A 27,220-nucleotide genomic window follows, 5' to 3' on the forward strand; every position below is an offset into this window, starting at 1 on the left:
TAACATCACAATATGCTGTTGCTAATCAGTGGCAGGGCAAATAGGATTACAGACTGCATCTACAAAAATAGTGAGTGAAAGTTTCAAAAAAGTTATAATGTCATTTTATTGTTCATTTGTTTGGCCACATTTGGAGTAGTATTCAATTTTGGGCTCCTTACCTCATAAAGGACATTGAATTATTGGAAAGTGTTACTAGGATAGCACCTCTGATGTTCAAAGATCTTATTGAGCATATTTAAGATTGTAAAATGAATTCACACTGTTGGTGCATTTTCATATTTAAAAGTGAGAAAGATAAGACTAGGGAACTGATATTTTGTTCTCATAGTCACTTAACATTTTGTGAACTAAAATGTATTTTCAGTAATAGTTACTGCCACTGACAATTTAGTCATTCTTTGCCATCGGCTTGTCCAAGCACTTTTAAGCACTAGTCTCACATGCTTCAGTCTTTTGTAATGCAGGTAAATGCCCTGGTAACATCTAATTTGCAAATTTCTCCACCATTGTCAATGTGTCCTCTATCCTGGTACTATATATATAAGTATCTGACTTAGATAGTGTAATCACTTTATCAAGACTGACACTGGCTCTCAGTGGGGAAGCAGGGTAGAAGTCGGTGAAGATGAGTATTATTGAAAATACATTTTCCTGAACGGAAAATGTTAACTTCCAAAACATATTTACCATTAGCTGACAATATAGCAAGAATCCCACCCTCAGAAAGTAGAGGGAACTGTGTGAGCATGATCCATACAGAAAGTGTCTGCACTGAACAGTGGTGTATGAAGATAAAAGTGGTACACAAATGGGAGAACCACACTACATACAGAACAGGTATGCTCTTCACCCAAAACTTAGTTCCTATATCAAAGGTGGAATAGTACATGAGTAATTATTACAAGCCAATCTCAACCAGACAATCAAAGCTGCAACAACTCAGGGTTGGAATTAAGGGGCCTTGGTCCCTATATCCCACGTTGGCATTAATGGCTATAGGACTGCAATGTCATAGATATATATACTTTTGATTTAATCCCAACCTGTAACTGTAGAATGACGTGTTTTGCACCAACAAAACTACAACAAAAAAGTAAGCAACACTGAAGTGAACAAACTTTCACCTGAACTAGTCCAGGTGAAATCATCCAGTATGGAATTACAAATACTCATTCTCTCTCCCTAACCAAATGGATAATGAGTATTTGGCTTGCCCCAAGAATTATGTAGAGAATGTGGAACCTGTGCTCAATTAAGGACCTAAGGTCAGAGTATTTCACATTTGGAATTACGAGGAGAAAGTGGATTTCCTTCCATAGATAATAAAAAAACTGACTATCTCATTACATAATACAATATTAAAGCTTCCAGCCTGAACCAGAAATATCAAGGAGAAGAAGAAAATAAATACCTTCATCAACAAGATGGGAGTAGACTAAAAGAAGACAAGCAAAAGCCCCACACAAAATCACATACCTAAATGAGGAATAGAAAAAAAAGGATTAGGATCCAAATCAGACTTCAAAAGTCAATATAGTGAAGAAAAATGTCAGAAAACAGAATCCATATTCTCTCCAGGATCAACAAAAAGATAACTTCAGAAGCCCTAAAATAAAACACCCCAGGACAAATGAAAGTCTCCATTTCTCAGTGGATAAAAAAATGGAAAACTGCATACCAAAGAAAAAGAGATGCTATATAACAAAGGAGGAGTATGGAAAGGTGGATTAATTACCTTGCTGGCAACAGTAACATGGGAATTCATACCTGCAAATATCATGTCTTTTTTTTGTAATTATAATTATACTGAAATCCACAAGATGGTGTGAAAATTACATTCCACAATGGGGAAATAAGCAACACATTGTTGTCATTAGAATAAGTGATTAAATTATCTGAGTCAGGTACTTGTATACAGTACCAGGATAGAAAATGCATAGAAGAGGGAGGAGAAATTTGCAAATTAGATATTGCTAAGGGCATTTAAATGGGTTATAAAACAATATATGAAACCAATGATTAGATAGACAGAGCTGATGTCAAAGAATAGCTGTTTTGTCAGCTGATGGTTAGTATGTTTTGGAATAACAATTATTTCATTTAAATATTACACATATATGAACCTTAACAGCTAAGTATATTGCAAAATATACACAGAGAAAACTAAAACCAATCCCATCAATACCAAAAATATATAAAAGTATCAAATCTCAAGTGATGTTATGGTATTTGAGCTTTATATGCTGAACTGATGTAAATGTTTTGTTATTTATAACACATTCATATGTGCATTGTTTAAAACAACTAACAATTTTAATTTTTTGAAAAGTTTAATAGAAGTTTCAGACAATCTCTATTGTCTGTATTAAAATGACTGAAAATATTTCTTAGCCGTTACTTTTATCATATAATAGCTTAATAAAATGTAATCCAATCATTATATTCAACTTGTCTTGTTGCCACACAATGAAATTACGATCAAATAACTGAGAAAATATCATACACAATTCTATAAATAAAATAAAAACATTGAACATTATTCTTTTGAATTTAAGAGTAGATTTGTAGAAAAGGGTGTGACATGTCACATGTTGATATTTTCTATTTTAATTCAGTAGAGATAAAAATAATTTCAGATGTCATTTTTGTTTTCATTTCAAAAATAAATAAAAGAAAAATGCAATTAGAATAAGTTAAAACAAATGATTGTGATTCTTGCAGTTAAAAATGTCCAATATGCTCTTAGAAATCTTTCACACTTAACTTTTCCTGGGCAGACTGTAATCTGTATCTAACAAATATATGTACAACTCATGTAAGATTGTAAAATGTCAGGCCCATCTAAATAGGATGTAAATATGTGGTTTCTGTACATATCATGTCATCCCTTAAGTCATGTCCAATTTTAGGTTCAGAAAAAGAGAAAGGATTTCAAATGCTTTTACTGTTATTTCATCAACAATGTATGTTCCATTATTATTAATTATTTCCTGCCAATGATTCACAAGCTTCTGAATTCCACTTCTATAAAATCATTGGGATTTGAAGGAAAATAATGTAATAGAGAATAGTTTTGACATCTTCATGTGTTCTAAGCTGTTTTCCATTAAGAAAGTTCTGCAAACATCAAAATAAATTATAATCAGATGGGGCAAGGTCTAGAGAATAAAGAGAATGTGAAAGTTTTCCCCAGTCCAGCTCTTCAATCTTTTCAGATGTGATCCTTACATTATTCTGGTATAACACAACACGTTTACAAATGATAAAAGCAGGCCTCTTTTCTTTCAGTGTAACATTCAAGTGCTCTAACTGTTAACAATAGAAGTCTGGTGTAAATGCTACATTGAGTGGCAGCAACTCAAAGTGAATCACATCAACAATATCCCACCAAATGTTTAACAAGATTTTCCTATTTCGGGTTGTGCCTTAGCTATTTTATTTGTACTGAGCCATTGTCTGTAGTACTAAACATTTTTATAAAATATCCATTTTTCGTTTCCAGTCACTATTTTGCCCCCAAAAAAAGTAAGTTACATTCACAAGAGTGCAGAAAAGTACAAATAGCCACTCTTGCTCCAAGGTTGGCTTCTGTCAAATCATGATGGACCCATTTTCCAAGTTTTAACACCTCCTATAAACACCTTGAATGTTTTGGGTAGTTTCTGCTTCACTACTGCCTTTTTCAAACTCATAAAGCATTACATATTTAAAGTGCTCCCCAGACACATCCATCTTCATAAGTGTTTATTTGATTAATGATCTGAAAAAGTGGAGTTGGGTTAGTTTCTTTTATTTGTTTGAATATTTTTACACATGTCCTACTACATAATTAGTCACTAAAGCCTTCTACAAAGACAGAAATGATTATGCACTTTCTGTATTAAATTTTTGGACATTATCTATCAGATAACCTGGTATATGCTGCACCTCTTGCTATTTGTTATTTTCTTATACCTCTCTTGTTCCACACTAACCATTGCTGTTAAGCCACATCAGTGCACAAATAAAAAGCTAATAATGATGAAACACATTACAAGCATGGAATAGTGGTTGTGCTATTTATGTAAACCATACCCAACTTTAGATTTCATGGTGATATACATTTTGTTATGAATAAGTTAACATTAACACACCAATAATAAAGAATAATGTAAACATGGTGGAGATGAGAAGAAAGAAAATCATATTTGCTGGTTTGTTGAGTGTTTACCCAAATTTGATAAATGATGCTGTAAAAATAGTAATGTATTGTATGAATAAATATGAGAATACAGGCTATAAAGCTTCAATTCTAAGATACAATGGACTAAGCAGAAATACCAATACTTGTGCAGCTGATAAACCACACATGAACTATCACAACTCACACACACACCAAACAACTGTAAGATTGATATTTCTTATGCTATGTTGTAATGCTTAATGTTTCTTTGAGAAATTAAAATATTAAAGTGTCTGATTCTAGAAACTAAAACATTCAAATTTCATGTGTGGACACTTTTATTCAAGTTTTTATAATGCAACATTTTCATTACTACCATTTTTACTATAATTGTGAGCATTCTCTTCTCTAAAATTTGGAACCTGAAGATCTCTTTGGTATTGTTTATATTGGGACGCCTGTCCTGTTATCTGTTCTAACCTCACAGCCAAGGAAGAAAGTAAGTCTGTAACTTTCTGTGGATCAGAGTTCACGTCCATAAGAAATGACTCCTAAAATACATACATTCCACAAAAATTATAATACTTCAGGAACTTATTTTGTTAGTAACTCTTACATTTCCAAAACTATCACACATACAAACATAAATCTATCTTTAGGCACCCAACACACACACTTCCACTCTTTCCCTTTGACACAGATAGAGATATTATGAAAATGATTGATATATAACATAAGAAACACCAAGAAGGTGTTTGATGATATTATAGCCATAATATTTCATTTTTAAAACCTAATAATTAAAAACAGACATTTTTACATTAAAAATTGTCTTGAGTTCTACAACATATGACATGAAGAATGTGTGAATTTGAATACCATATTCTGGGTTAATCAATAAAAAATTTTAAAAAGTGACATTTTTGTCAAACATATTTCATTTGTTCATTGTAATAATAACATTTGTATCATCCAAAGCATGCTTATTAGACTAAGGACATATAACAGTATAAAAGCAGTCACATAACATGTAAGAGGAGAACAGCCCTTACTGTGATGGAAAGATGAATGTTTGTGCTTGATATCTGTTTAACTATGTATATTGTTTTAGTACTTTCTGTTCATCAAACAAATAGAACTGACAAACCTCAAGAATATTTTTGATGTTTACCTTCACACAAGATAATACTAAGAAAATTGAAAAGACTTTCTGTACATATAATATTTACTTTTTGACTTGTCTTAGTAAGTAAAAAACATTTGTAAAAATTTATTTCTCCTGGATTGATTTTTTATTTCAGATATCCATGCAAAGCCACAAAATGATTATCTGCACTAACTATCTCTAATGCTTAAATTGAAAGACTAGAGAGAAAGCAGCTAGTCAACAGCATTCATTTCTAACCTTTGGGTTACACCAAAGTAATAGGAATTGACTGTCGCTTATGGTGCACCACTAACCATACTGTGTAGAGCATGCACAAGTTTGTAACAATGCCTGACCCTTCTTATCTCAACATCTCTTTTAACTCTTTCACCTTTTGCTTAAGTTCATCAATATCCTTAACAAGTGATGTGTTCAAATTTGTTATACATGTCTGTCTTTCTGATGATTCATGTTTGAGAGTTTTCTGCAAGTGACAGAGCAAACCACCTGAAGCCTATAAAAAACATGAACAACATCCTAAGTTAGATTACAAACACACATCAGTCCTGAAATAACAAATCTTACTCTAAAGGATAACATATAGTTTTCAATGATGCTTTCTTTTATTTTTGATTGTTTCTTTTTACTTACCATACAGATTGAGTATTCTTACATTGTAAAATAATTATTGCTCCAATGAGGCAGTCTCCTGTTACAGGACACAGCATTAAAAATCAAGTAAATACATTGGATATACAAGATTGTTTAGTTTAAGAGTTGTTATTTAACTAACTTAGTGATTTAATAATTAATGATTATTTAATTTTCATAAGAAAAGTGTTAAAAGCAATTATTTTAAAAGTGATGCCTTGTTTCCTTACTTTTTGTGCTCTATTCCTACTTCCTAATTTTTTCCTTTGAATTTTTTTGACATTTATTTAGATAGAATTAGTCACTAATAAAACCCAACTCATATCTATAGTTGGATTAAAGTTCACAGTAAAACACAAAGAATAAGCAGAACAATGACCATGCCAACTTTTTTATGTTGCACCATGTCAAGAACCACCAAGTACTGAAATATTATTCATTCCTAATTTGTTCCCTTACTTTATTGGTGATCCCATTTCTACCTCCTAATATCTTTATTTGAAACTTTTTATATTTGTCTTGTAGCATTTTTTGTACTAAGTCTCAAGAGTGACTGGGCTCTAGGCCTATCCTTCTTGTAACTTTTTTCATTACTATCTCTCAACATTTCCGAGCTTTTGCTGTTATCTTTGATATAGTTTTTCTTCCATCTGGCTCAAGTGACATACTTCTTTTTGGCTGGTTTGTTTGTTTAACATACTCAGCATTGCTCTTTCTAACCTTATTTCTATTCTCGCATGAATGCTCTCTTCACTGGGACAAAAACGTTTTAAGGTTATCAACACAAGATTTTCTCCTTTTCTTAAAGGCATATATTAGAAAATGCAGTTTCAATTATTATGTACAATTTCAGATGTCAAGAGATCACAGTCAGTTTGAAGACAAAGCAAACGTAAATTATACAAGTTATCCTTTTTCTTTTCAGTCAAGAATACTCAAGCAAAGCTTTGTCAGAATTCAGAAATGGTGGTATGCATATTAATGTAAGAGACTCATGTATTAGGCTCCTACTTCTCTGATGGAATTGCTTCGTTCAACACAGATCCTTTAAGTCAGATGTAAAGAAATTAAAACTTTATTTTCAAAAACTAGATCACAGTTAATGCTTGATGATAATCAAAACCAATATCACACAATTTTTTTTCATAAGTATTTCTGTTATAAATGAAAGATAATATTCTAACACCTCCATAAACATGAGACTTCAAAGTGCAGATTTTCTTTAGATATAGATCTAACAGTCTTTTATTAATTTATTCACATCCCAGTGGAAAATTGTAACAATTTCATTAAGATACTGACACGAAACTTCATAAAAATAAATACTGAGGTTAAGGTTAATCAGTATTTAACTGAATGTATCAGTATGGAGTCTTATCAAATTGCATACTTAGCTTAAAAGAAATGCATCAACTTAACTAATGTGCTAATACAGCGTTTTATAAAAGTACATATTGAGGTTTATAAGACAAATAATAATCAACCTTACTGAATATCCAGCAATATCCTCAGGTGGAACTGGTACACTGTATGAGTCCATTTAATCATACAACTCTCTCGTCACATTTATGCCTGCTTCCATATCTTCTATCTGTTACAATTTTAATTTCCAAAGCTTATTATTATTCTTACAGACAGAGTTTTAGATCGTGTATGTAATCATGGTGATGGTATAACAAATACTTTAAGTTACTTTTTATATATATAATAAATGTTTCTTTCAGCACAAAGACATAGAATGGGCTATCTGTTCAATGTTCGATTTCCCATAATAATATAGTATAAAATAAGTGAGATTTCCCACTAATTCATTTATTTGTATTGTGATGCATTTTGTAACTTAATTACATACATATGTGTAAATGGAATGTAGTAGTAGTAAAGTCAAATTAATGAACTAATATATACAATTTTAGTGAATTAATATATTGGACCACATCCAAAGTGCACCAAAGTTATATAAATTAAACTGAAAAATTTAAAAATAATACTGCTATTTTTTGTAACTATTATAATGCACCAGTTGCTTCCAAAAATTCTGTTAACCTTATTATAAACTAATATTGTGGGTGAACAATAAAATATTGTATATAACTATGTATTTGTAGATCAGCTTGTGTGTGTGTCATCTGATAACAGAATATCCTTCCTTTTATTCAGAGCATATGCTTTTCCAATTGTCACCAAACTATGGTAATTATTTTTCATTTTCAAATGCATTTTGAAACAAACTTATCTGCATAAGAAAGCCTCGAGTTGAGACGAGTGTTTTGTTTTTAAAATTCCTGTAATTATCTTTTCAGGTGGAAATAATAGCCTGGTTTGGTGTTTATATTATAAGAACCATTTCTAACACCAGGAGAAATGCTGGATGTGGTTTATCTATTGTTATACTGTTGATGCACAATATATTCACAGACCAAGCATTACAGTCTTGTCCTGTCACAGGTAGCTTGGCAAAAGACACAGGCTGCTCAGAAGAAATGGCAATATCTTTGTTTGAACCAGCAGTTGAGGCTATAGTTGATAAGTTACTCTATATGCAGGCATTGTAAATGTGGATTGCAATAATTTTATTATCTTGAAAACCTAAAGTGTGTGTATTTAAATTCAGATACAATTTACTATTGCTAATGCACCTCAGTGGCACTGCAGTATGTCTGTGAACTCACACTGCTAAAAACTGGGTTTTGATACCCGTGGTGGGCAGAACAAAAATAGCCCAATGTGTAGCTTTGTGCTTAATTCTAAACAAAGAAATGGTTATTGTTAACTTTAACTTCAAAAAACTGGTTTGAAATATTTAATTTAGAATGTCCACGATTACAGTTTCTGATTTTCTCAACATTATGAAATAATTATTTGTGTGTCTGAACCAGCTTTACATTTTGAAAAAAAAACTGCATTAATCAAAGGAAAATAACATGCCTGAAAGGATGATTCCAGTTCTCTAATAAAAGCCAGCAGAACAAAGTTAAGCAAATAAGGGTTGAAAACAGAAAACAAAGGAGCTCAAGGTGTCTACAAGTTCTGTAAACAAGGCTGTATTATTTATGAAACTTTTATAAAATTCATCTGAGAATAAAACTGAATACATTTTGGCTAATCATTATCTAATACTTATCATAGAATAAATGTTCACTACAACCTAATCCACATTCAGGCACAACCAAACTGATTACATCCATAACTACTTTACTGTAAATTTTGAAAAATTGGAATGAAACATTAACTGGAAAACAACTCATTTTTATATCAAACAAAATTTTATAATTTCTTGCTGATGTGGCAAATTCTAGGTTTGATATTTTTCTGGCTAGATTTTTGGCAACAATATCTAAACATTATACAAATGGCACACTGATTTACAATATAATTACTGCCAGATTTTCTATTAATGTTCAGGGCATCCATTTTGAAATTCAAAGTTGATACCATTTGCAGCTATTTCAGACCACTTGCATGGAAATGAGAAATAACAATTAACATCGACACATATGTCACCACAATTTATGGATAAGAACCTGTTACACACATAATGAAATACTGATTTGTTAAGCTTTACTAACCAGACATGTCAAATATGACATCTGTTTAATGCATCCCTGAGAACACTGTGGTTTCATTGACAAGATTTGCTGCTCGCATTATTTCCATGTCAATAAAAGTTTTATCTATAGTAAAATGATTCTTACAGAATGTAGTATTTGTTGTTAAATTATTTAAAAATTGATTCAGTGATCAAGTAACGTTAGGCTTTCTTATAACAGATAATCTAAGGGTCATATCAAGTAATTCATGATGATGAGAAACCCACTTGAAGTAAAAATGTATTCTCAAGACAGCTGGTATAGGTATTAACACTTTTGTTAAAATAAAGTACAGAATAATATTTCTAATGTAGTTGCAAACTCTCTTTGTTATATAATAACATATAATAAAGACAGAGAAAAGTGTTAATATCAAGGTCTGATTGAAATGCCAGGGTGACAAAATTATAAGTAGTGTGACAGTGACTCAGATTTTAATGGCAATCACCACAAAAGAACCATAGAGGCTCATAAAATCAGTGTTCAAGTACTGTTTTAACTCTACTTCAAAGTGTTTTTGATGACTGACAAGCTCTTAAACAGTCACGAGACCAGTGTAGTACAGCTGAAAATTGCATGTAATAATAATAAAGACATGGGAAAAGAACAGGCATTCATGACTGAGCTGGAATCCTTGAATATAGAAGCCCAATTTAAAGAACTCAATTAGCCTGCATTTGTCAACACAGATGACTGACAAAAGTTGAGTGAAAAAGGACTTGATGACTGCTACAACAAGAATATCTTAGTGAACAATGAATAATTTCACATGCATAAAAAACACTGTACTATAATAAACACAAGTTATTAAAATAAATGTATAATGGTAAACCTGTTACACCATCTAGGTTACTTGTGTTTAAATTTACATTTAAAGATCAATTATTATTTTTCACTACTAGTCACATCTAATTTGGGAATAGATTTAAGTGAAAACTTATTATTAACTGGGTGCCTTTTTCTCCCATGGTTTTGAAATTGATTTGATTTTATGTCCTTTGAGTTATAGGTTATTTGGATGGACTTCTATATTTCATACTGAAGGGTCTTTTATCTCTGGCTTTCCTTTATTGATTTTGCACCTTATTTTTTGTTTTATATTTTACATTAAAATTTCGTATATTTCTAGATTTATTACTTTTATTTACTTTGTAAATACTAAAAGTTCCTATGTTAGGTTCACTCGTTAGTATTGAATACTTTCTCTTAGTATGTTTACTTATGTGTCTTTTTGGCTACCCTTCATGACTTCCCAGATATCTTTCCTTCCTCCTCAGGATTGTATCTCATCCATTTGTTTTGTTGAGTTTGTTCAAATCCTCTATGCCAACTCAACTAGGATTTTACTCTCATTTATTTGTTTTATCCAAAAATATGGAATATTGGAAACTCATCAAAGATGTGTTTTGACTATATACCTATCTGGAGAAACCTCACTTCACCATGGAATTCTACCTTTCATTTTAGTGAGTTTTTTCCTCAGAACTTTGAATGACCAAGTTCAGTTTGTTGGCCACCTATCTTCACATCTCAGTTGCCTCATTGTGACATCCTTTTCTTTGGTTCATCCACAATAGTACTGTCTTACAGTTCTGGGCACTGCCATTTGGTCTTTCTTCAGCTCAGTTCATATTTTGCCAAGAAGTATGATCTTTTGCATGCCATTTTCACTAACTTAGCCTTCAGACTCACAATTACATGGTCAACTGGCTGCTACTACTGACTTTTGGGCCAAGTCAGCAACCCACATTCATTTATTTCTTCAAGAGTCCCCCAGTGCCACAACTGTATGTCTGCAGACTTATAACACTAGAAACTGGGTTTAATAACTGGTGGGCAAAGTACAGGTAGACAACTGTGTAGCTTTTTGCTTAACTTCAAGGCAAACAAACAAACTCCTTCAAGAAGCTGCTTGAGTTGGGTTTTCATAAAGTTGGAGAAGTTCTTTACTACCTCCAGTAGAATGGGAAGTCAGGAAGGCTTTACCTTCTTCTCTCTCTGTGTGAGAGGTTTTATCTCTTTTCAGGAATCCTTTGGTCAAATGCACATGATTTTCCTTTACTGGATGCTTCTTGACCAGTAGGACTTCTCCCATAGTCTCATGGGTTTTATACACTTACCCTCTGACCAGATTCCTCTACACAGTAACTTCGTATATTTCAATTTATAAAATATACAATTTTCTATATATCAATATATAGAACAGTAATATAAATGCTTAAAGCTATATGAAGTGACAAAAACCCTATAACCCGAGCACTTTCAAAAGGTCACCCTTCAAATGTATTTTGGAAAATTATACATATTTTTGAAACTGTCAGTAGCAGTGCTGTTCTTGAAATAAATGTAAAACTATAAATGTGTTAACAGGGTAAGTCAGATTACCTAATGTAAACAGGTTCATAATAACTTCTAGTTTCAGATTTAACAGAAATACAAACTTTTAGTTCATTAAGACCTACTGTTTTAAAGTTTATCATTTTACTTTTGTTTTAATGTTTAGTCATGGATTACATATATATACAGAGACACATTCTGTCGCGGGTTTGTGCCCGCATCGTGCTAAACATGCTCGCCCTCCCAGCCGTGGGGGTGTATAATGTGACGGTCAATCCCACTATTCGTTGGTAAAAGAGTAGCCCAAGAGTTGGCGGTGGGTGGTGATGACTAGCTGCCTTCCCTCTAGTCTTACACTGCTAAATTAGGGACGGCTAGCACAGATAGCCCTCGTGTAGCTTTGTGCGAAATTCCAAAACAAACAAACAAACAAGCATGGAGGAAATGTTATTAAACAGTGAATTAAAAGTTTTACTGAATAAAATAACTACATTAAAACTACCCTCAGAATTAGTTTTAATTTTCTTTTGTCACCAGTTTTTGTGTGTCTCTTAAACATTATATGTACACAACATTTTTTTCCAGATTTAACTTAAAAGAAGCTCACTAAGTATTTGACATAATTTTTTCGATTTACCTGGAACAAGACAGCTGCCACCTAGTGGACATTAATAAATACAATGGATTCTTATTGGGTCTCTTCCTTTAATTGTGAAATAAATTTATTTTAAATATTCACAAAGGTATGGTAATTCTGATGATAGCTGTATATGAATAAAAAAAATTCTGTGAAAAATTAGAAATCTCAATTGAAATTCATAAGAAATAAATAAAACAGCTAAAACTACAAAGGTAGATACACCTTAAGCCATGACACAACAACAGAAATTTTAAATGTATTGTTTCTGTTTAATAAGAAGTAGAAATACTAAAATAAAATCTCTTATAATCAAAGTTTGTTGCCATATTTTAGAGGCTTGCAGAAGAATAATGATACAAAAGTTATAAAGCAGACACTGAAATTAACACTTCCATAACTGGTTTTGTGTATTTACCATAAGCTTGTAACCACCATGTAACTATGAATGTATATGCACCATAACAATGATAGTACCTTATGTGATTTCAAAAAACTTGGTATACAGTAAGCAAGTATTTTGCAAACAAACACAATTAAAATTTTCAGTTGAGAAATTTCATTAAAACTTTGTCCATAAATATAAGGAGTAAGATGGTGGGTGAATGGTGCAAATGTAAAGTGATTTTCATGTCAAAATAAAAATAATTTTCTTTACCTAAAACTTTTAAAACTTTATTTGCATAATCACTAAATTTTTCTAAATATATGTAACTTTTTTTTTTCAGAAAAACTTTGCAATGTTTTTCTTGTTTTATCTACCATAACATATACTGGGTTGGGGAACTTAAACTTACCTTGTTACCACCATATAAAATTATGAAATAAATATAAATTACCCTTTTCATTCTAGAATGATATAAAGTTATAACAAGATACTAGAACTGTTTATTTTAAATACCTTATAGCTTGTAACAGTACAGAGATGCTTATATTTTATTGTTTATTGTACCTTGAATGTTGTGTAACTAATAATTATACCACACAAGTTGTAAATCCCTGAACAGATATGCAATGAACATTAACATATCAAATTATATAAATATATGTTATATATACATGAGCTGCTCACAAACATACTCTGTTAAGAATTTCTTTCATTCTTTACTTTATCTTATAAGTTTCTATTTTTATATTTTACTTACTGTTATAATAATAAAGAAAAAACATTAAAAACATGCAATAAAGTACATGCCTTGGTCTTTTCTTCATTTTTTATTTTATCTGTCATAAAATGTTATATTTTTTTACATATTAATGGCATTGATACAACAATTAATGCAAATAATAACACAGAATAATGACACACAGAAAACACTGTCCTATAATTATCATAATTTTCTGGCTTTCTAACTGTATAATAATATCCTCAAAGAAATTCAGCTAAGCTCTACAATTTCAAACGACAAAACAGATAGTGCTGTGTAAAGAAAACAACAAGCTTCATCATTAGATAGATTAAAACTTTAGCTTTCTATTGGGTATCAATAATATTGTATGAAACCTTAAAGAGAACTATTGGTATTTGTGAAAGATGGAATGCGATAGGTGGGTCTGATTATCTAGTTTGTGGTTTGTAGGAAAATAACAATGGGAGATATAAAAAGTATACTTTGTCTATATTATAATTAGAAGTCTATGTGGCATTTCTTATTTCTTGGAGGGGTGTTCAATAAATTAGAGAAGAGGAAGAACTTAGAGATCAAATGTAACAATTCTAATACCAGGAAAAATTCAGGATTTTATAATTATTTATTTTTAACAATAAGAACTTTAAACAAATATTAAAATTGTGTTCACAAACTATGTTTTTATACCAAATTTATCTGTGTATATTGACAATAAAGTCTTTGATTTAAACTTTAAATGTAACTCTGTAAAACATTGTGACATGCACACCTTAAGCAACAAGATGTCAAAGGGCTAACAAAGTAGATATCTTTATACACAATCACCACAAAAGTATTACATGTAAACAAGTTCTCCATGAGCATTCACTAATAATATTAGAAGGTAGACAACTTCCTTTAATTATCACAATTTTTCTTGTTTTCTAATTTTTGGTGGTCAGGAGGTAGGTCAAATTCACCAACATTGTATAAAGAAAATAACATAAAATATAAAGTTTTACTAAAAACAAACAATTGTATATAAGACAGAGCAAATAAAATTTGACATTTTTAGATGAGGGTTATTTTTAGTCTTAAGATGTAAATTACTTTCCACAGAAATTAGTGACAAAAGTACTCAATACATTCACAGAAAAATTGTTTTTACGTTATTAAAAACACTTCACTAAAAATAATTTTTTTAATGTGAAACACTTATAACATTCACTGAAAGTCTGTCATTTGTTTTAAAGATATGTATACTACATTAAAAGTCATTAGTATCAAAAGTGTAAGTGAGTAAAGACAAAGATGTCATGTGAGCAGTCAAACAGACTCATGCTGAATCAGGTAAATCTATTCAAGTTCTCCATTTACAATATCCAAGGGAAAGCAACATTTTATGTGTTAACCACTGACATGAAACTTGTTAAATGTCTGAACTATCAATTAGTGCACCATGACTCATGTATAAATGAAAACCACAATCTAACAAAGCCATTTACCAGAAGATTTTGCATGCAGTGTTCATGCATACAAAAATAATTAGGCTAAGGACCATATGGTAGGTTAAAAGAAACAGTTCCAATTAAAACATTACATAAGGTATCAAATATAATACAAATAGATAGTATTTGTCTCACTCTACAGGGTGGCCCGTAAGTCCATACCCATCCATACATCTTATGTATCCAGTATATCTCTGTGCTGTCACTCATTCTCGCTGCATAATATTATGTGAAACCATGTTCTGTGACACATTTTCAAGTGTAAATGGGCTTACATCAGCCATATTTCTCTGAAAAAAAAACAAAAATTTATAATACATACGTAATTGAATATAAGATAATAACATATAGATGGGTAGGGACTTACGGGCCACCCTGTATATAGAAAATGTATTCATGAGGTATACATAGTACTTCATGTAACAGCTATTTAAAAACATTCTACAAAGGCATCAAAGTCATGCTCATGTAATTGAACATGTGTCCACTCATCCTATTGTCTATATAATAATAATTACAAAGAAATTAGAAGCTTTTATCCTATCAATTCTCCCAGATAATCTTATAAGCTTTCATAAGATCACTTCTTACTCTTCTTTACTCAGCATTTCCCTGCATGCAACCTAAAATCTTGTTTTCCTTATGATTAACTAACATATATTGTCTAGAAGACCTTAGGAACACCAACAATTATGCCTCAATCTTACTTACTTGATTTTTACAATGTCTTAAATGCAATATGAGATCCAGAAATTTATTAACTTCACCTTATTTTAGTTCTTTTATCCTCTGTTCTCTTACACTCCTAGGTATGTTTTAGTATTGTATATAGAATGCAGGTTAACTGGGTTACAACTAAAATATTCCTGGTTGACCAAGTATGATAATGACTGAAAATGTCTGATGACCATTGCTGTCAGTGAACAAAGGTAATGAGGTGACCTTATTCACTGGACAAAGAATGTAAGTTGAAATTCTTGATATGAGCCTACTTTCTTTGTTCACACTTTTACTAAATGATCAAGAAGAAAGATGCACTACTTTGAAGAGCTAAATATTTAGCATTACAGATATCAATCTTGAAGTAAAGAGGACTGGAAGGTTAAACACCAACCATCTAGTAGAAGAGGAACATTGTATTGTTTGAAATGGTAAGTGAGCTGCATCAGCTATTCCAATTTATCAGTACAATAATGAATTTTAGTAGTCTGTTCTCTTTATTATACTTTTAAAATTAAACAATAAGTTATCCTATTGTAAACACTCTCAAACTCCTATATTTTGTTTTTTTCTTTACTTCATTTTTTTACCTAGTGTTTTCCTTACATCATTACAATATGTACCTGATTTGCATGTTTGTTTGTTTTTTTCTCTTCATCATTTAGTACTGAAACTTATGTTAGTGAACTTTCTATTTGTCTTTCCTACAAGAAAACATCTCTTAAATAGCAATTTCTATAACTTTATAAGAAATAAAAATTCATCCAATGTTTTTAGGTAAAAATAAAATATCTTCTATTTCTAAACTATTTGGTTCAGAGATGTCTCAAGAAATATTTCTAGAGGAAGAGGGTTAAAGTCAGAAGCAATGAATTTGCCATTACAGGCAAGTGCTTACAATCAGACTCGATCATTTATAATATGTAAGACTCATTTAAGTCATACTGTAGATTTGCAGCTATATATACTACATAATAGTAAATGTTGGTCTGTTCTTTTACATTCTTAACCCTGCATTAGAATTTCACCCTGTATAAAACAGCTGCTCAAATAGGTACAGTAATCTGAAATTACACAAAGTCCATTATTTCAATGGCATTTACTGTATATGTATACTAAGAACAATACATCTCTGTGGTAACCTGCTGCTGATATTACCAGCAAGTGGCAACAAGTTAATCCCAATCACATTATGTCAGGGCTTACAGAATGTTATCAAGACTGCATAGATTTCTTTGAAGACCTGACTGACAATTGCCATATTTTATATCCAAGAAGCTGCTGTGGTAGTGACATTTTCCATTATTAAGCTACAAGGTAGGTATCTAAAGGTTTTAAATAAAGCTGCTGATAAACCTGGCAATTTTTATTGGAACTTATAATCAAGTGTTCTTTGTAAACATAATATAGGAGAACTAAAATTAATTTTGTATATCATTTCTTAGCTTGCAGCCTGAGCAAATATAATTATTGTCAGAAAACAACAAAATTATAAACCCTGTCATTTTGAAAATCCTTCAAAGGTAATGAGCACATTGTTTTTTTGTAACTTACAAGAGGGTAAAAATTGTAGATAATGGAAAAGTAATTAAAAGTTTTAATTACATTATAAAATTTAAAAAATTATCAAATGTTTATACCTTAGTATTTTAGTAGTATTAAAAAGGATAAACAAATTCATGCTTTTATGACCTTGAAGTTATGCACATAAAACACTTTTACAGGGGCATAAAAACCGTCAGTGTTGAGTTCCTTTAGATTTTTCATGAGTAAAATTTCTGAAGACAGTGATTGTATAGACTTATGAAAAATTAACAAATGTTTGAAACATCTAGATATTACTATTTTTGACTACAATTTTCATGATAACAAAACACTGCATTTACATCTCAAAAGGTCCAAAATCAAATTCTATGACTACATGATGCACTAAACTCATACCTCACTGAATAACAAAATATACAACATGATTACTCCAGTTATGTTTTACCAGATAAGGAAGATCATCAACACCTAAAGGCTATAATTACCTTTTTTCAGGAAATAAAATTCACAACATAATCACTAAATCAATGTAGTTAAACCCCACTATGTAATAAAGCATGTATCACAACTACTCAAAAAACGTAGCTGATTATAACCAGAAAAAAAATACATACCAGCACTGTTTGTACACTAAGTCCTGTTTAATCAGATAAAACATTGTACAGTGGCCAGCTGTGGTTTTGTGCAGAGAAAACCCATACAATGGCTCTCTATGGAGAGCATACGTCAGATTCCACTTAATAAATCCACTACCGCTGCTACATAACCCATGAACACATTAGCAAATTTTTTATATGTATGGAATTTTTCCATTGTCTTGTGACTCCTAAAATAACCCTCAAAGCTGATAATGAAAACATAAGGATATGAGCTACCTCAGATATATTTTTTTTCACCTTTAAGAGATTGTAGATTGACCAAATGTTATTATTTTACCTGAATAATAAATATAAAAAGGTTCAGTCATAAAAGTGACATATTCTGATAAAATATAATAACTTTTAAATAGTTGTGTGAAACAAAATGAAGAAAAATTGCAAATATACTTTGAGAATGTAATGTAACAAGCTAGAAACATAAAATCCCTCTGAATGCATTAATTAATATAAAAACTACATGTACTTTGGACTTCAAAGGTTTATTATATGCATTAATGATCTAATGATTTCATTCATAAATAATTTCAACCAGACAATATGGTGAATGGATGGTGGATAATATTCTGTACACATTAGACAGAATGTGTTTGTTCTGTTATAGCAAAGCAGCATCAGGCCATCTACTGTGTCCACCAAGGGGAATCAAAGCCCTGATTTTAGCAATGTAAATTCAAACACTTACCTCTCTCCTACTAGGGAACAGACAATGAACACTTGTATAACAGTTGTTATGGAGTGAATACCTTTTCTAAGTTAGCATTCACAAACTTCATATTATAAAAACTGTTGTTATAACAAACTACTGACATCAATAGTATTCCAACCACTACTGTAGTTGTTGTATGCCAGAGAGCCTTATAAGCTGTTAAATGCAATGGTAGCCCACATCAAGATCTTATATCAAGGTTAAAATAGCCTTCTTATTTACAAATTATAAACTTCTCTAAAAAAAAGATTCCTAATTCTTTTAGCTTGTTTCACCACAGTCAAATACATCAGACTACTGAAGGTTTTTCAATGTGTGTAAATATTCATACTTAAATAATTTTAAACCTTCACACCACCATTATTTTCCAATGGGATTCAAAACACATTTATATATGGTGCCTTTGTTGTTAATATTTGCAATAATTTTATCAAGATACAAATAATAGTTGATACTATGGAATAAGAACCAGAATCTCATTTGATTAAGTGGTTCAAAAGTTGTATAAAGTTCAAAGTTAGAAAATTGAAAACAGATGTTTAATTTCAAAGAGAATGGCTGATATTTACCTGTAAGTATTTTGCAGTAAAAACAATATTTCATGGTTAAGAAGGCTCCAATACATACAATGATACATGAACAAATCCACCATCATATCATATTATTTACAGTTGTCGGCCCGGGATGGCCAGGTGGGTTAAGGCATGCGACTCGTTATCTGAGGGTCTCGGAAGAGCAACGACTTAACACTACCTATTGCCAACCCTAGGTTAGTCTTTTACCAAACATGCTTGACCTTTCAGCCGTAGAGGAGTTATAATGTGATGGTCTATCCAACTATACGTTAGTAAAAGAGTAGCTCAAGAGTTGGCATTGGGTGGTGATGACTAGCAACCTTCCCTCTTGTCTTAAATTAGGGACAGCTAGCGCAGGTAGCCCTCGAGTAGCTTTGCGCGAAATTCAAAAACAAAACAACAATTTACAGTAGGAAAATAATTAAATGTATAAAAACAATTACCTTTTAAAATTATGCAAGAGTGTACAAGTTATCTTATATACTTATAGATAACTCAAATTGTAAAAATATTATGCTAAAATATTTTTAAAATTGTTTTACAAACTGCTATAGTTTATGACTGTATATATACATATATGGCCCGACATGGCCAAGCGTGTTAAGGTGTTCGACTCGTAATCCGAGGGTCACGGATTCGAATCCCGGTCACACCAAACACGCTCGCCCTCCCAGCCATGGGGGCTTTATAATGTCACAGTCAATCACACTATTCGTTGATAAAGGAGTAGCAGTCTCCATATAAGGCAAACACCTAGGTGGATATTCAGGTCTCAGAGGAAATAACATAAATATAGAACCTTCCAGGAGTACAAGAGAAGCAAAATAACAAAATAATGTACTTTTAAGTCTATCCACCTAACAAAACATATTTTGTTGTGTTACTTTTCGCGTAATGTTTCTGATACAAAGAAACGAACACAAGATGTAGTATTCAGTATTCATTTTCCTTTATTGAGTCATTTGTACTTCGTGGATTATTTCTGAATTCGAAGTTTCTCACTCCACCTTATCACCAGACAGAAGAAATATTTTCTAATACCTGTAATTACTTTGAGAGTCCCCATCACATTAAACGTGCTCGCCCTTTTAACCGTGGGAAGGTTATAATGTGACGGTCAATCCCATTATTCGTTGGTAAAATATTAGCCCAAAAGTTAGCGCTGGGTGGTGATGACTAGCTGCCTTCCCTATAGTCTTAAACTGCTAAATTAGGAATGTCTAGCGCAGATAGCCCTCGAGCAGTTTTGCACGAAATTCAAAACAAACAAACAAATATATACATATATAAAGTATAATCAGTACATGTGTATTTTTATCAAATCAACACTGAAATGGTGAAAATGTTTTTATATTAAATTTGTATAAAATACGCAAATATTTGAGATTTAAGTAATGACCTTTTATTGTGAAAATTATATGTATTTTATCCAAAAAATGTCACAAGCATAAGCAAAATAAGTAACTGAACAGTTTAAGAACTTTTTTCATCTTCATTAATATCAGACCCTTTGGCTTCCTATTAATGGCCAGTGATCCCAAAAGAATGTATATGTGTGTGTGTGTGTGTGTGTGTGTGAAATTGAATGCTTCGAATGAACATCCTTTCTTTGGTACTACATTGTCAATCAAAAAACTATAGCTTTAAGAACTAATATTTTATTCTTAATCTGCTAAATGTATTATTTCTATTGCTAATACTCTTAAGGTTACGTTTTAGGACTTAATTGACACCTAATGAAATACAATTTAGATTTTAGAAAGGTGCTCATACTGATGTCCAAGCCTCAAATGGTACAGCGGTTTGTTTGCAGGCTCACACCACTAAAACCCAGGTTTCGAAGCCCATGGTAGGCAGAGCACAGATAGCCCATTGTGCAGCTTTATGCTTAATTCTGAACAAACAAACAAACTGATGTCCCACGAATTTTCACTCGGAATTTGAAAAGTTTATTACAAAACTATACTGCTTTGAAAATGTAAGTCTTTCTATTCGAAATTTTGAATAACTTACAAGTTATTGTATCACAAAACATTATGAACTCAAATAATAAATGAGCCATTTATCCCAATCTCATATACACTTTGAAGTACTTTAATTTATAGTTTGTAATTGCAATAATAAACTCACAACTACCGCTACTACCAGCTTTGATCAACATCCGACGTAGAATTTTAGCTTTACACATTTCGTGGGCATGAGCGCCAGTTTTAGTACTAATGCAATATTAAACATTACAGATTAAAATCACATTAATTACTTACCTTAGGATCTGGAGACAACTATTGTGATATCATCCAAGTCCTATTTGTCACCTTTTAACCTCATAATACTGCTAGAATTAGAAAATATTCCATTCTACTAACAATGACAAGAATATAAGCATACGTACGCTTTTTAATATTCTTAATATGACGAGAATTATCTTGCAGATTCGCTTGGCACTTTTTTGGAATTGTAGAGGTCGCTCGATAACACATGTAGCTTACTATGCAGGTCACTGACAATTTGCAAGCAAAATATTGCATTCAATACGTTGGGGTTAAAAGATATGATGCAGTAAAATGTTTATAGATTTATTTATGTGAAGTGATGCCCCCAAGGAAAAACCAAACGAATCAGGAAAGAAAATTTACAAGAAGAAAAAAAGTGAAACATATTTAAATTTTATTGTCGTGTACAAGGACATTGTAAATATTAACCAGTGCAATATTTGTACTTGTAAAAATGTACTGTAACTTGAATTTGGATTGAAAGTAGCTTTATGATTGGTAGCTATGTAGAATTTATACGTAACGACAAAACAGTCGTTAATAGAGAAACTGGTGCACGAGCATGTTACAAACTGTTTTGTTGTTGGTTAAAAATTCTATACTACACAAATGTTTTTGGAATTATTTAAAATGTAAGTTAAAGATACTTTCTACAAAAAAAAGGTTTCTTATTTTTAAAACTTTTTTTCCGTCTGGGATATTTATCTAAATAATTATTCAGTTTCTATGAATAAATAAATATTATTCACGTCAGTATTCAACTGATCTTATCTGCGTCCAATGAATGCCGTCCAGTAACGAGTATTCATTGTGAAGATCATTTGTATCCGTAATTCCCCAGATGGTTACTAAAGCGGATAATTTCAAATTGTGTCGCTTACGGCAAATCATATTTCTGTTGTCAGATCAAGATAATCGCAAATTACATTATTTGTTTCGTTATTCGTTATGTTTTCTTATTTGTTTATTTATTGGTAACTAAGCTCAAAGCTACTCAATAGACTACATATGTTCTGCCCACCACGGAACCCACCTTTTAACGATGTATGTTCCTATAAATATCACTGTGTCGGGACTATGTTTGCTTAACTGATTGTTGAGATTGCTTTTGCCAAAAATAAATAAATGAAAAAACACAATGAAAATATTAAAATTATCCTTGAATAAGCGAATAATATTATTTTGTTATTAAGTGGAAAGTTAAGCCTACAAATTTGAGCATTATATGACTTCATATTTACGTACCGCTGATCTACTGGGGGAAATTTAATACAAAATAATTTAGCAAACATAAATTCTTAAGTTCTTACCACAAAAATAAATAAATGATTCTAAGAGCTGTTTCACTTGTTTGAATCTGAGACTAGTTTATACTGGTTTTAACTTAATACACGTTGAAAAAGGCGTATATTGAGAATTTATTATATAATATACGTTTTAATACAAATACATTATGACGGGAGTGTATCTAATACGTTCCATGGTCTTTTCATGATGTGCTAAAAACACGTAGGTCTGAGAAGTCTTGATATAACTGAGAAAGAAACCCTTATGACTAGTTTTTTTCCAGAATCTGTCCAATTCCTTATAGTTCACGATGCCATAGCTATGACCAGTTCTTTTTCCGGATCTGTCCGTTTTCTTATACCAACGACCTTAAACAATCCTATAAGACTGCTCAAGACTTCTTCTGAGAACTTGAAAGTGCAATAAGAAATATCTTCAGTCTCAGACCACACATTAAACTGGCATAGGGTTACAAGAAGTTATTTAGTCTGTTAGCCGTACTTATTACAGTTATAAAAAAGCGAAAATTTATATCGAAAGATAGCCTAATCATATTATTTACTTCTATCTATGACACTGTTGTATTTAAACTACGTTATGCAAATAGCGCAATGACGATACTGTAAAGAAAACTATCCTTTTTAAGTAGTGTACTTGGTGCACTTCATTGGTTGGGTATATATATACAGTACTGAGCAAAAGTGTTAGAACGAAATCAAAAATTATATTTCAAGCTATTTTCAAAGAACAGTGGATGTTAAATCATAGGTGATACATTCAAAGTTTGTTAATCTTCATATTTATTACAATAAAAATTCGGTGGTGGTACTTGACTTCAGCAAACAGATAATGTTTTCAGTCCCAATCTTATATTAATAACTATAGATAGCCTTTTAGGTACTGTCGCGTAATAATTAATGTCCTTTGCAAGTTTGCTCTAAATGTTTCAAGTACAAAAGGAAGTTTTGATTTGTTAATTTTTTATGTTTCAAAGTCTAGACATCTTCAATTCAGTTGAGATCGAGGCTCTTTGGGGGCATTGTATCATTTAAATGATTCCAGGAACACTTCTTTCTTAGCTCAGTAATTTCTTCATAGGATGGATGAATGTTTGAGGTCATTACCTCTTTGGTAGTAGAATCCTTTACCAATAATACGCAAACCATTGTGTATAAGATGACGGATCAATAGTGTCTGATGGTACTTGCGTTGGTCCATTATTCTATCCATTTAGCAAATATCTATTTTCTTCCTAACATAGAAGCCCCCCAAACCATCACATTTCTCTTCCCATGCTTACACTTTTTAGCAAATCGTATTCTCTTGACAATACTTGGAGATCAACGTAAAGGTTTTTAAATTGCTACACAACCAAATATTTCATTCTCTTTTAGTCTTATATAAACTACAGTTTATACTACAGACTTGAATACTTTTATGTTACTTGGAACATGGTTGTTTATCTCATACTTGAGATCAATGACAGTTTTCCTTCTGTCCTTGTTCTTTCAAGGTGTGTACTTTGTGTTTATTCTTGCATGCTAGTTTATTATTATTGTGTTTGAGTGTTGGGTAAATCAGCGATAACTTTTTTGTTTAACCTTGTAGCCTTTTTTATATGAGAATATGAATATCTGGGAACAGTTTTTGAGTTTATTTATGTATAGAAGGTGTTCTGTTATTGTGATTTTAATAACTTAACGCGTCTTCTAATTTTATTTCTAGACTTATTTATTTGTGGATCACCAGTTGTAACATATTATATTTTCATCTTGTTTGATCCTTTTTTTTGTGGGTATGGATATCACTATATTGCACCAGTTGCTAAAGAAATCACTATTTTGCCCCAGTTGGTATGGGTATCCTTTATTGATACTTTGGTATGTAATTTTCTGCTCTTGTTATGAGCCTGTCTGTGATTACTGAACATTTGCTATTTTTATTCAGGCTGTTAGTGATTGTTGTGGCCAGTTTGAGATGGATACGTCCTATTAATTTTGAATATTTGAAGTTAAGCACCGGTTACACAATATGCTATCTGTGCTCTCCTTTCTAGGAATAACGAAACACGGTTTAAAGTGATGTAAATCCACAGATCTTCTGCTGTGTTACTAGGGAAGGAAAACTCTATTAATTTCTCCTCATATTAATTCCAATTTACTTTTTGTAGTTCAATTTATGCATGTGTTCTGGTTGGTGCTGATGTTGTGACGTACCGAAAACACTTCATATTGGTAAATAGTCGCTGTTTGAATCTACTATAATGAATATTAGAACCTGTTTACTAATGATGTTTAAAGTTGCTGCTAACTATATCGGTTTTTAGGTCATGCAGATCTATGAGGGTCATATACATTTGACCTATTCCATTACACCACGTGACAATGTCCATGTGTGTAATTACCATTATACTCTCCTCCACTTGGCACAGCGGATTGTTTGCAGACTCACTCCTCTAGAAACTTGGTTTTGATACCCGTGTTGGGAATTAGAAGTTAGTTAAACTTATTTATTTATTTTACATAAATACACACAAGTATTTAGACAGGTATACTAAAACAAATTTTAAAGTTTCAACTAATAATCGATCATTTCTTAAAGAACGTAACTCTAGTTTACGTTATGGATAATTCCAAAATATTTTAGCAGTATTAAACTCTAATACCACTTATACTATTAACTTATTGAACCTACAAAGTTACAAATAATAAGGTATTTTGTCTTAATAAATGTGGAATGTCGAATTACATACACAACAAACATGTTTCAAATACATTTTTCGAAGAACAGGTGTTTGTTACAACAATATACTTAAAACGTTTATCAGAATTGAGTTTATAACAGTGTTTGAAGTTTTGTTTAATTTATATAGTGGATGATTCAAGGTATATTAATTGAATGAAGGAAATTTCAGGACATAATTTGTTTCGGATTGTCACGATCCTGAAAAAAACTGAAAAATAAAAAGTTCAACATCGACTGATTTGAAATACAAAGTGTACATTTGAATTAAATAAGTGAATTAATTATTTTAAAGATATGGTTAATTGATTCATGATATTCAGTTTGTTTATTATTTATGAAACTGCACTTTCAATAAAACACTCGTCTTTAACTGAATAAATTATTTACTGTTTCCTGCTTACGTAACTTTGAGTTGCTTCAATCACTTTAATCTTATAATTTATAAGGATATATATTTTTTTCAAATTTCGTGCAAAGCTACATGAAGGCTAGCTGCACTAGCCGTTCTTAACTTAGCAGTGTAAGCTAGTCATCACCACCCACCGACAACTTTAGGACTAGGCTTTTATCAACGAATAGTGGTATTGACCATCATTTTATAACGCCCCTCTAACGGCTCATAAAGCGAGCATGATTCGAACTCGTGATTCTCAGATTACGAATCATGTGCCTTAACCAACCGGCCTTTCCGGGTCTGTTCCCAATTTGAGAATTTTTTTTTCCCGAACAAAAATGTTCGGCATTGCCAGGTGGTTAAGGCGGCACTGGACTTGTAATTAATCTGATGTTCACGGGTTCGAATCACCATCACACCAAACAAGCTAGCCCTCTCAGCCATGGTGGCGATATATAATGTGATGGTCAATCCCACTATTCATTGGTAAAAGAGTACTCCAAGAGTTGGCGATGAGTGGTGATTACTATCTGCCTTCTCTCGAGTCTTACACTGCAAAATTGGGAACGGCAAATAGCCCTCGTGTAGCTTTGCGCAAAATTCAAAACACATCAAACCAAACCGAACATAAAAATTGACATATTTAATAATTTAGTTGCTTCAGGCATTTCGCAATAGAGAATAAATGAAAGACATAAATTTATTTGTAAATTTGAAAATACACTGATTAATTTCTGTAAGAGATTAATCTAATGTTCAAAGTTAAGTGTGCCAAATATTGGTTCTGTTATTGAAGATATCTGTCACTTGTAATGAATTAACATTTTGACTTGTTGTCATTGAATTATTTTAAAACCACATAATTTACATTACATATTAATAATCTGAAATATGCTGAACTCATGATTAAGTGTATATCACAAAACAATTCTGCCCATGTTTGTTGACAAAAAATTGCAAATAAGCGAAACATTGGTAAAATTTGCCAAGAAAAACAATGTTCAACAACTGGTTTGGTTTGTTTTGAATTTCGCGCAAAGCTAAATGAGGACTATCTGCGCTAGCCGTTCCTAATTTTACAGTGTAAAACTAAGAGGAAGGCAGATAGCCATCACCTCCCACAGCCAACTCTTAAGCTACCTTTTTACTAACATATTGTGGGATTGACCATA

At 31.6% G+C, this 27,220-nt stretch overlaps 2 protein-coding genes across 14 annotated transcripts in view; both read right to left on the bottom strand.

Annotated features, from left to right (window-relative positions):
- The window catches only part of LOC143223816 (dynein axonemal heavy chain 12-like), a 28,434-nt gene extending 7,669 nt beyond the window's left edge, over positions 1-20,765 (bottom strand). Inside the window, exon 1 of the mRNA XM_076452295.1 lies at positions 19,344-20,765. Coding sequence (XP_076308410.1) covers positions 19,344-19,429 — 86 coding nt within the window. The 5' untranslated portion in view covers positions 19,430-20,765. The remainder of the gene's footprint in view (positions 1-19,343) is intronic.
- The window catches only part of LOC143223814 (dynein axonemal heavy chain 6-like), a 753,870-nt gene that overhangs the window by 544,141 nt on the left and 182,509 nt on the right, over positions 1-27,220 (bottom strand). The window contains exons 1-5 of one of the 13 annotated variants that reach the window (XM_076452290.1): positions 21,614-22,083; positions 15,280-15,434; positions 7,453-7,554; positions 5,704-5,826; positions 735-4,716 (exon numbers count right to left, since the gene is read on the bottom strand). The exons of 11 other annotated variants lie outside the window; for them this stretch is intronic. In XM_076452290.1, coding sequence (XP_076308405.1) covers positions 4,516-4,716; positions 5,704-5,826; positions 7,453-7,503 — 375 coding nt within the window. In that variant the 5' untranslated portion in view covers positions 7,504-7,554; positions 15,280-15,434; positions 21,614-22,083 and the 3' untranslated portion in view covers positions 735-4,515. Of the gene's footprint in view, positions 1-734; positions 4,717-5,703; positions 5,827-7,452; positions 7,555-15,279; positions 15,435-21,613; positions 22,084-27,220 lie in introns of those variants that run through there. One more of the 13 variants, XM_076452289.1, reaches the window with a different exon arrangement.

Source organism: Tachypleus tridentatus, chromosome 8 (assembly GCF_004210375.1).
Source record: "Tachypleus tridentatus isolate NWPU-2018 chromosome 8, ASM421037v1, whole genome shotgun sequence".
NCBI classification, from domain to species: Eukaryota; Metazoa; Arthropoda; class Merostomata; order Xiphosura; family Limulidae; genus Tachypleus; species Tachypleus tridentatus.